Below are 12,111 nucleotides of genomic sequence, written 5' to 3'. Positions count from 1 at the left end.
AAGATCGGTCAAGTTTTAAGGTAACCACCTTTGATGGAGAGGATGAGGTGCCTAACACCTTCTCTATCCTCTAATTGAACTTTCCTACTTAGATCTTAGATAGACCATATCCTTATCCATATATGAGAGTCACTACAATGATAAAACCAATTTCAAAATCATTTCAAGTGCCCATTCATATCCATTTTCAAAATAGAATGGTGGCAACTTCAAATAACGTAGTATTGAGATTTTATGATAAACATCCCATGTCTAAAACCATGTCATTCTCCTCTAATAACACACAAAATTATAATATAATAACTACATATCATTTTATTATAAACTCATATCATATATAAATTACTTATTTATAATATAATATTACCACACCATTTATTTGTAGTTGGGTAGTTTTGAAGAATCCTCCATGTTTTGGTGAAATTAGAGATGCTTTTTTGTTTTCAAATTGTTGACATGACCCTTGACTTATGGATTCGTTGGAGACAATTTAAATAACTAAAATTCCTTTGTTCTTACCTTTGTCTTCATGGATAGAATTTTTTACTTTGCTTTCAACCTAAAGATTCCATCACCTTCTACCATTAAACCTTGAGAAAAAGATAGGGTTTTGGGGGGAGAGTGAAGGTCATAGGCTTTTAGAAAGAAAAATCGAGGGTTTCGATCAAGAGACTCAACATAATGGATTGAAGAGGTTTTAAAAATATTAGCTTGGAGGTTGGAGACAATGGGTTTTTAGGAAAAATAAATAAAAATCAGGGTTTTTGTCATGCAAGAGATTGAAAACGAGGATATTTTGATCTTTTATATTAGTTTCTCATGCAAGACAGAAGTCAAGGGGCATGTCATCAGTTTTAAGAGATGACGAGGTATCTCTAATATTAAAATTAGCTTTCATAAGAACTAGTAAGAATTTTCATATTAACTTCTAAGATTTAGTTTTTTTTCTTTTCTTTCCTATGAAAATATTAAGTTGTTTTCTGGTACAAATTTTATACTTTAACATCTCTACAAATCTTTTCACATGAGCCCTGTTTTTTATTGGACTAGGTGTGACATTTTCCAAATCTTTTCACATGAACACTATTTCATTTACTATTAAGGGCTAACATCAATGAAAGAGAACTTTCATCCAAAATTTAGGACTGTGATACTACCACACCTTACTTTCAAAAAAAGATATTACCACACCTTAATAATATGATTATACCCTAAACTTAAAATATTGTACTGCATGAATGGTTTTAAAACTCGTTTTGATGTCTCGACCCAACCGTGGACGAGAGCAAGTCGTCTCGGACGAGTTTTCCGATACATTTGAGATGTCTTGTTTAACAATGAGAAAAATGAACGTGGGGTTTTAAATCTCATCCAATACATTGACTTGTCCGTCAGTCTTGTCCATGCAAGATATCGAGACGACTCAAGCGATACGTCTCAGTCTCAGACAAGTTTTGAAATCATGACTACACATCATTATATTATAAATTCACATCGTAAGTGAAATTGTCATCGTTAGATGTTATACAACGGTACCACTTGTATAATTTTGAATACCTCAAGCTATTGGTGGAACTTGAAGATGTCGCTATGTTTTCAAATTGACGACACATATTCCTCCACTCGTGTAATTAGTAGGTGAAGGTGGGTTTGAACACGAGTCAGGGTACCAAAAGACTTCAAATCAACGTTGCAAATATCAGGTATTCAATCGGCCTTTCTTCCTGTCCCCTCCTACCTTTAGGTAAGATACAATAGCTTCCCCAACGCGGAGTCAATCTTTAAATTATTGAGAGCTTCCCTTCGGTCCCATCTTATAAATATTATTGGGCCGCTCAACTAGCCTGTCTCCCAAGCTTGGCCTGTTAACTACATATGCCTAGTAACACAAAGGGCTGTCAAAGGATCAGATCGACATTGATTTGGGATCAATTCAATGTGGACTGGGTCAGATTTGGAGCGGATTTGATAAGCATTTTGTGGTTGATTTTTCTTGGTTATTGTTTTCTTGTTCGTTCTCTTCAATTACTTGTATCCAAGTTGAAGGTTGGAGTTTTTCGAACATTTAGTTGATATACTAATCAAGTAATCATAGTGGGCACTTGGTTCAATTCTTAGATTCTGATTCTGGATTTTGAGAACCCTACTGTGGAGATTGATTTTTGGAATGCGAAACGTCATATGGTTTCATTGTGTCTAGAAATTGATTTGAGAATCAATAACAAAAATCTCCTTTTGTTGATCTTTTTTATAAAGTTGTGATACAAAAATGCAAGAAGGATCCTATTGCATATTGCAATTTTTGTCAATTTTTTATTCTTGTTATTGGCGATTTACTTCTAAATATAGTACTCTAATCCAAACATAAAATATTCGATTACGGGTAAGAATCGAATTCTTCAATATGAACTTAACATTCCCTTAGATTAGAAAGATGATAAAAGAGTCATAAATACTCTCATTTTTGGTATGTTAGTGGGCGAAGACGATTGAAGTTGCCAACTTTTCTTCTTTTATATCATCATGTATCTCCACATCCTTTGGTATGGGACTAATCCCTGTAGTCGCATATCCTGACCCTACAAGAGTTTTTCAACATGTAACAAAGTAAGTCAAGAGGCCACTCAATTTCAAATACACAACCAGAAAGAGTAAACCCTTGTCACTAGTTTCACCGTTGAGCCAACCCTCTTGAGGGGTTAAAGGTACCAACTTGCTTGGTTAAAGTTTGTGAGCGTTGCTACCACGATGTGGGCTGAAATTAAAATCCGTTTTCACCTACTTATCATTGACCACTAATCTTGCATTCCATGATATTCGATATTATTATAAACCCAAACATATGATATGATTTGAATTTAGAATTTTTTTTTTCTAGATGGAACATTACTTCACTTCAATTATGTGTGTGTTGTGGTTATAACCCCTCGAAGTTTTGGTGTATATTTGTGACACCCCCTGCATTTTCAAACTACCCACATACCACCCTTGCTTGAGGTCTTCTCCAAGAGACTAACAAAAATACTTCAATGTCCTTACCTCCAACCCCCAACCTAAAACCTTTTGAATTTTTTTCCCCAAAACACATCATCTTCAATGTCTAGGGTAAAATTTTTCTTGATTTAAACATACCTATCCATGTTTTGGTGAATATTTGAGTTACCCCTATGTGTTTCCAAACTGATGACATGTCACCTTGACCTTAGTCCTCTCTAATACACTAATGATAAAGGACCTAAAAGCCCTTATCTTCAACTTGTATAAGCAAGAAGCTTTGATTTTTCTCCAAAATCAGTCATTTTCAAATTCTTCAACCTCCACTATGGCAAATTATTTGTATTCTACTGAACTTAAGCTCCAATCCATCATTTTCAACCTTACCTTACAGTGTGTTTAGATTGAGAGAAATGGAGATAAAAGAAAAGGAAAAAAGTGAGTTCTCTCCATTTCTTTTGTTTGGATTGTTAAGTGAGGAGAGAAAAATGAGCTACTTTTTCCTCTCCAAATCGAAGAGAAAGGGAGAGCAAAGAAATCTTCATGACTAATAAGAGCACTGAAAATGACAACTTTACCCTTTTTTCTCCAAACTTAAGTTTTTCTATTATTAAACCAAAAAAGATGGAAAGAAATTAGATTTCTTCTCTCTTTGTTTTATTTTCTTTTAATGAGTTTCTTTTCTCTTCATTTCTCTCAATCCAAACAAAGTGTTCATCCTTGTAAAAAAACCTTCAATTTTTCAATCCAAAATACCATCATCTTTTACTTCAAAATTTTCATTTTTTTGTTGAGCTTTAAAGGCCCAAAATAAATAGAATCTTAAAGTCGAATAGGATACAAAATATTTGCTTCAAGGTTAAAGTAGAGTAAATATTTTACCTAGAGCTGAAGATAACTAGTTCTTTGGTTATAAGTTGAAAATGATGGCTTTTTAGGTCATTTTTCATTAAACCATTATAGAGGACCAAGGTCAAGGGGGGCATGTCATCAGTTTGGATACATAGGGGTAACTCAAATATTCATCAAAACATGGAGGGCTATGTCTAAATCAATCTAAAAATTTTTACCCTCATCTTCAACCTTAAGATTCTATCTCCTACAACCTTTAAACCTCAACGACAATTTTTATCAAAAAAAGAGAGGTATTTTTAGAAGAGGTTGAAATCAATGGATCGAGGATTTCTTAAAAGAAATTAATGAGCTTGGAAATGATGGACTTTAGGGAGAAAAATTGAGGATTCTTTTTTTTTTTTTATAGAGATTGAAGATGAGGGTATTTAAGTCATTTATCACCATTCATTAAGTGTAGACCGAGGTCAAACGATAAGTGATCAGTTTGAAAATACATGGGGGTACCTCATATGGAAGGAAAAATACAGCCTTTGAGGGATCTGTTGAGAATCCCGAGGACTGTCTTTCTATCTGAGAACGTTCGATGCTTTAAACGATTCAAAAACTAATTTATAATTCTCTAAAAAATTAGATAACTTATCAATTAGGGCAGATGTCTTTCTCTTTCAAAATACCTTTTATGCATTCAAGAGTTTGGATCACATGGATTGTTAAAAAATATTTAATGTTTATTTACGAAACATAGTAAAATTTATTCAATTTACGTACCATCCAAAGCCCGGGGGAATGTATTACGTTAGGTTGATAGTCGATGTAAAAAATTTTCACCCACTAACATGAATCCTGATCAGTTAAATGCAACATCATCGATATTGATTCTTATAAATAAATGAAAAAAAAAAAAAAAAACCATTATTTTAACTTTTAACTTTTAATTTTTATTATCTCCTCTGCTTGAATTGAAGGTTAATAACGTAATTCTGATTTATTTACCAATCACGAAAAGAATTTGTTTGATTTAAGAACTTATTTGAATAAATTAAATAATCGATCTTTTGTAGAATACAATTGTCCTTTGAGAATTTGATCATCGATGTCACAAAGTAATCGTTGGCATGAGAAAAATGATGGATAACATGCTTAGAAATGTAGAAGAATAAGAGTATCAAGTCGCTTAACTTGAATGGGCCTCGGTTGGCCATCATTTGATTTGGTTAAATCGAAACATGTCAGATTGTAATTTAAAAATGAAATGTTTGATAGGTTGGTTTTATCATGGGCTCGATTATTGAACATGATCTCTATTGGGATTTTATATGAAATTTGGGCCTTAATAGGTCATCATGATGTACTTGATCATAGATGATTTAAAGGTTCAAAATTAGTCTCTTTGGACAAAAGGTTGTTTTTTTGCCATATGGAACCTATAAGGCCTTAGACTAATGGGTTTCAGTATTAAAATGTGGGCTGGGTTTTTGGGCTAATAAATTTGGGCTCCATTGTTTTTACATAACCTATACGTTCAAGGGCAGAGATGGGCAGATGATCATTGTGGGCATCGTTTTAATAACAAGATGGAGTGCAATAGGGCTGCAATTTGGGCGGCTAAACCAAACTCAACAAGATTGATGGGCGAGTCTGGGTTGGGTTATATGGAAAATGAGTTGGGTCTGGATTGAGAAATCTCAATCTGACTCAACCCTAACCCGATGCTATATATTTAAATATAAATATTTTTATTTATTTTTTTTAAAAAATATTAATTTTCTCTTCTTAAATATATTTATAAAATTAAGGAAAAATATTATAATACAAAAATTAATGGATTTGGGGGTTGTGTGAAAATTTATTTATTAATAATTTTATTTTTTTATATTATATTTATTTTTTAAGATATAAAATAAAATTTATGAGTTGATCAAATTGAAATTAAACTTACTCAATGAGCTATTGTTAACTTGGGCTAATCCAAACTCAACATTGATTTTAGAAGCTCAATCTCAGGTTAAGCTTGGGTTAATGAGCTCTAAAAAGGCTATACTTTATCGTCGAAATGTGATCATATGGTCCACAAAAGAGTGAATCGAATATTGATGATTGTGAGACAATAGGGAGGGAACAAGACACCATATTCACACTACAACACATTAGGGTGGATCTTCTAATACTCCATTACATTGATTATGGGTCGGTATCAAACAATCCATTATGGTAGGACTATCGATGTATTACGAGGCCCAATTCATATGGTTTACAACTTGGCCCAAACATTATCGGATCGACCCATTGATAGCCCGATCCATTTCCTTGTTTGAGTCCTGTATGGGGAGCTTAAATGGGACTAAACTAATCATAATCAAAGTAAGGAAAAGGACAATGTACAAAATGATAATAGCTATAAAAAGGCTCAAAAGAGCTCTCATCTCAAAACATCTAACCATTATTAAATTAATTCAAGACATCAACTAAAACAAAAGCAAAAAAAACACAAAGTGACATAAGATGAAGACAAGAAAGCTTAGATTTTGTTTTTAGATATACAAATCTATATGAATGGCCCACTCATATCTAAGTTACTCTCTCTCTCTCTCTCTCCAAGTCATTTTAGAGATCTTCTAAGTTAAGAAATCAATCCAAAATCTAATAAGAAGATATTAATCATTTATATTAGCATGAGTTTTAGTAATATTTGAGCTTTTTCAAATGGATGATATTTCCCTTGACTGGACTATTTTCTTTTTTGGTAGATTATTAGAAAAATGATCAAAATACTCTCATTGTCAACCTTTTACAATAAATTCTTGATTTTTTCCTTAAAAAAGGAAATATTATCTTCTTCAATCTCTTTGATCCCTGGATTAAAATCCCTGTCTTTTTCTTAATAACTCTGGATTTTTATCTAAGACCATCGTTTTCAACCCTTGATTTTTTAGGTAAATTACTTTATTTTCATAATTTGATGGCTTCAAAAGATAATAGTAAAGAAAATTAAAGTAATTAATTAAAGAGAGCTTCTATTGCCACACCAACTTTTATTAAGAACATCCTAAGATGTGTGTTAATTCTTTGATGATATCATATGAATTGATGTGCTATTAGTAAAAGTTGGTGGGGGCAATAGAATCTTTCTTACTCAAATCATGTAGTGAATAAGTGGTCAAGATTGAAGATAATAATTTTTTTTTTTTTTTTTAAATCAAAGATTTTTGAGAAGAAGTTGAAGTGGAGGATATTATGGGTGTTTTATGTTAATATTTCAAAGAAAACTTTAGTTGTAACCCTGAGGTGGCATGTGTTAGAATCATAGATTTTTTTTTTCTCGGGATACACAACTACACATATTTATGGGGATGTACAGTTGTGTATCCCAAGGGAAAAAATCGATGATTTCAGCCCATGTTCGAAGGGGGCATCAGAAAATCATTGAGGGGTATCTCAAATATTCACCATAAACAGGAGGGATGTAACTATTCTTATATGTATTAAGCCCAACAGTCTTGAATATTTATGAATAAAAATGTCCATTTTGATATTCATTTATTTTTATGAATTGGGTTGGTGATACATATTATCATTTTGCTGAATTTATCCTTACACTTTTAATTTGAGGTTTATAAGAATAAGTAGGGTATAAAAGCAAAACCATGAAAGTGATCATAAATTTGGTTTTTTTTTTATTTTTTTGGGGTAAAATATATAAATACCAAACATATATAAATATTTTTTTTTGATAAATATTTTTAAAATACGACTTGGCAACCATACCCAGCTTAAATGTGAGGGGAAATCGATGTTTCAAAATCATAAATGACTAGTACTTGTTTTCTTGAGATGAGAGAATAAAGTCAACTTATGAACATTAAAGTTTGGAATGTTGGTTTCAGGTGAACAATCTCGACGCATTGAAAATAATTTTTATATATTTTCTTCAAAAGTACGTTTGGTTTGTTGTGGTTTGATTCCTCTCCTAAGAAAAATTTCAAAAAGAGAGTTGTTTATTGCTTTTTGAAGGTTTGCATCATTGAGAAAATTAATAATAAGATTTTTCGCAAGGACAACAAACTAATCACTTTCTTGAGGGGAAGGGTCGAAGATTTGAGTCAGAGCATATTTTTTGTGATCAATAAAGAAATTTCATTTTGTTGAAAAATGACTCTTGAAAGAATAATTTTTTGAGAAAATCGTTTCTTGTCAATTCTCACGATGAACTCCATTTCACATTAATAATTTACGATAGATAACTATGATGAATCCAATTGTACCAGATAGCTTGGTAAAGTTTTGGATGATCATATCATAGACCCAAATTTAATTTTCATCAACAATAATCTTATTAAAAATAAACTTATCGATCCATATAACAAAATCACTCAATTTATTTCAAGAATTATTGACACAACTTCATGTAAAAAAAAAATGAATCGTGATAATCTGACGTTCTTTTTTGTATACTCCTTTCACAAAATTGTAGATCCTTTACTTTGAGATACACAAGGACAAAAATTTATGATTCAGAGAGAACGTACAAAAAAAGAGAGTCAATTCATCACGATTGAAAAAATAAATTAGAAAGAGATTCGAAAGGGAAGAAAAATCATAATTACACAATAAATTGCTGATCTCTAAAATTAATCAAAATTTTATATATGAGATAACAAAGACCACACATACAAACTAAAAATAAAAATATAAGAACCACTCCTAAATAGTACCTATTATCTACATCTCCATAGGCCACGATCACTTTATTCATATATATTTTCGCCTTCACACATTATAATTTAACAACATCTATCACAAAAATTAATTCAAAGAATTAAAAAAACAAGCCCTGTAAAATAAAATATAATCCAATTTTTTTTATCCCATTTTGTCCTTGCTATCTTTAACTATTTCCTTTTTGCCCTTCCATTGGACACACTGTGACATAGGTCTTGTCTTCTGCTTCCCTGCCTTAAGTGGGCAAGTAGTTTGTATTGGTGGGACCATACAATTATACTGCAAACACAAAGAACTTCTCAAAGGAATGTCAGCCGTTGGATTGATTTGTATCCCAGTCAGATAATTATGCTGTAAATAAAGTATTTGTATACTCGCATCCAACAAGCTATCTACAAAACTGCCCGGAACCTGCCCGGTAAACTTGTTGTTATTGAGATAAAGATTCTGTACGGACGAGAACATTGGTGACAGCTGGCCATAAAACCTGTTGAAGCTAAGATCAACGGTTGGGATTGTAACTTGAACACTCGGTTGAACCGGACCGGAAAACATGTTTCTTTGTAACTGAAGGTTTGTGATGGGGAAAGTAAATAAGTTGCCCGGAATGCTGCCCGTGAGTTGGTTTATGCTTAGGTCGAGATAGTTCAAGCGGTTCAGCCGGCTTAAGAGACGGTCTACCGGTCCAGTCAACCGGTTGAAAGATAGAGAAAGGTATTGGATCGAAGAAGGAAGAGAAGAGAGGGAAAGAATGCCAGAGAGATCGTTGTGTTTGAGATCGAAACGAGTTAGGGTTTGTGAGAAAAATGGAGGGATTGAACCAGAGAGACGATTGTGACAGAGAATTAGATTCGATAACGAAGGAAGACTCCCGATTGATCGAGGAATCGAACCTGTAAGTTGGTTGTAGCTGAGATCGAGAGTTCGAAGTCCTTGAATCTCTGCTAGAGAAGCTGGAATCTCTCCAGATATGAAGTTCTTGCTAATGGCGAGGAATTTGAGATTCTTCAACTGAGATAGAGTTTGAGGAAGAACACCTATGACTCGACCAGGAACAAGAGAGATTTCTGCGAGAGAGGAAAGCTTACCGATTGCAGGATCGAGATGACCTGATAGACCTGGAGAACCTGCTCTTGGATCACCGAGATTCAAAGTGATAACTTTGTCCGAATCGCAGTAAACTCCAGCGAAGTTGCAAGGATCAGATGTGAAGTCCCAAGAGGAGAAGAAATTCGAACCTGGCATGTCGATTAGGGCTTTTCGGATCGATTGCAGAGCTAAGAAATCTACAGGATCTAAGATCGCCAATGTGTGTAAGTTTAAATTACTGTAAGCTAACACTAATAGGTACAAAATAACAGAGATTAGAGATTTCTCCATCTCTTGAAGGGAAGAAGAGAGAAATCGTTGAAGGTTTTTGGGTTTGGGAGATGGGTTTGTTAGGGTTTTAAAGGAGTGAGAGATGATCTTTTCTGCAACTTTTCCGTGAGAAATACATACAGATTTCTCGTGCGAGGTAGCGTGAAAGCTTTAATGGAGAACCACTCGAGAGAGAGAGAGAGAGAGAGAGAGAGATGGCTTGGTAGAGAAGTTTCGCTTTCTTCTTCTTCTTCTCTCTCTATCGTGGAGTTCGCTTTTTCATTATTTTGGCTTCTGCGAGAAGACGAAATGACTGTAACCACGGTTTTATTTTTTTTAATTATTATTATTTCTTGGAATTAGGTTCGGAAGATCAAACGGTTGTCCGAGCCTAGATGACTCTGAGGTTCGGATGCCAGCTCATCAGATTCATTGGCGCAAGGAACATGTGAGCGAACGGTGCCTAGAACGGTACGTCTTGCCACGTCAGATAATGGCCATGTGAGCTGCCGCGAAAAAAAGTGAAAGACAGTTTCTCTGTTACTGTCAACCAGTCTTACCGGGAACTTGTTGCCAGCTGTCGGTCAAGGAATCTTGTTTTCTTGTTGTTTTGTTATGGAGATTCGATTATCTTTTATTTTTTCTCATAATTTCTTGTTTAAATTTTTTAAGAATATTGTTTGACCTGCTGTCGCTTGAAGATGTGGCATTTGAGGATAGCAACGGTCTCTTTCATTGAGGGATATATCTTATGTAAGGTTTACAAAACAAATTTTTTTTTTATATAAACTTTATTTCTTTTGGGATTCTTTATGTTGATTCGATGCTCGTAAATAAATTTGATTAGAGTTTCTGGACTTAGATCACGTACCTTTACTCTTCGTATTTGTAATTAATTATAAATTTCATCTGCAACGATTACACATTCATTAATATGTTCTGTTTATAAAAAAAATTGATTAGATCGATGTGAATTGTTATTCTTGATCATGAGTTAAGTATGATTCTATATTTATGTTTTTTTAACCGTTGTAATACTCGCACATTATCATGCGTCATTAATGTGGAAGACAATATTTGAAAAATGACACGTGGCTATTATGATTCTGTCGAATATTCGATATAGTAAAGGAGATCAGAAGAAGAGAGGTCAGTTGGTATATTCAACCGAGGTTCCAAGGGTCTAGAACAAAAGTTCAAAAACATCGAATCCCTAAAAATCGAGAATTTAATCACATTTGCGGAAATCAAGGGAAGTCCCTAGGAGGGGGGAATCATTTTATGAAAATCAATGAGCAAATCAAGGAGGATCTAAGGGAGAAAGTCTCTATAAATATATGTACACAAGGCACAAAAAGCTATACAGTCTTCTCGATAAAAATTCAAAATTACTTTTGTACTAAAATCCTGACTTGGACGTCGGAGTGGTGTTATTGCAGACACACCTAAAAATACAATAAAATAAAAATTATTCATCCAGTGAGAATCTTGAGGTAGCGTAAGTTTTTTGCATATATAATTATCATTGTTGTAATAGTTCGTACGATTGGTATTTACAATGGACCGTGTCGATTGTGTATCTAGGATTAGAAATTTTTTGAGATCCTCAAAGTCAATCCGTTTGTTGCATTATTCCACCTACTTTCCATTCTTTTCAACATCGAACCTATTTCTATTTTGTTTGACATTAGCAATGGTTCATTTACTATCCCAATTATTTGGTGAAATGTGTTCGATCACTATTAAATGAAACTTTTATACCCCCACATTTACTAACAATTTTTATTATAATGACATTGATTTAGACTATTGTAATAATAGCTCACCCATTTAGAGAGTTAAAAGATCAAAATCAATGATCATTGGTATGTGTCTCTCCTCTAGATATTCAAAAAGGAAAATATAATACATAAAGTTTAAAATTAATTAAAAATTAAACACAAATAAATAAATAGAATAAAATTTTATAATAAAATAATAATAATAATAATAAGAGCTAAACAACTTAGCAAAGGTCAGAGATTTAATCAGTGAGGTTGCTTAGCAATAAGGGCCCAAGAACAACGGTACTGGGACAACAAGAAAAAGACAACAAAAAATAATTGAGAGTTAAAAAAATATTCTTAATTTTTAAAAAAAATATTCAATCACATTTTTATTATTAATTTCATCCAAATTTGCATT

The 12,111-nt window shown here is 33.0% G+C and overlaps 1 protein-coding gene across 1 annotated transcript; it reads right to left on the bottom strand.

Moving 5' to 3' along the window:
- Nucleotides 1-8,461: 8,461 nt before the first annotated feature.
- On the bottom strand, nucleotides 8,462-10,262 carry LOC147395894 (RNI-like superfamily protein). Its single transcript, XM_086452192.1, has one exon. It carries the CDS (start codon nucleotides 9,946-9,948, stop codon nucleotides 8,710-8,712), a length of 1,239 nt encoding a protein of 412 aa, XP_086308318.1. The 5' UTR covers nucleotides 9,949-10,262; the 3' UTR covers nucleotides 8,462-8,709.
- Between the last annotated feature and the right edge of the window lie 1,849 nt (nucleotides 10,263-12,111).

Source organism: Akebia trifoliata, chromosome 8 (genome assembly GCF_017979445.1).
Source record: "Akebia trifoliata isolate Shusen 1 chromosome 8, ASM1797944v1, whole genome shotgun sequence".
In the NCBI taxonomy this organism is placed as follows: Eukaryota; Viridiplantae; Streptophyta; class Magnoliopsida; order Ranunculales; family Lardizabalaceae; genus Akebia; species Akebia trifoliata.
Note: the sequence above shows the minus strand (reverse complement) of the source record. Positions and strands in the feature narration are given on the sequence as shown.

Excerpts from the sequence above, each read along its gene's own strand:
- LOC147395894 (XM_086452192.1), bottom strand. The coding sequence starts at position 9,948 with ATGGAGAAATCTCTAATCTCTGTTATTTTGTACCTATTAGTGTTAGCT.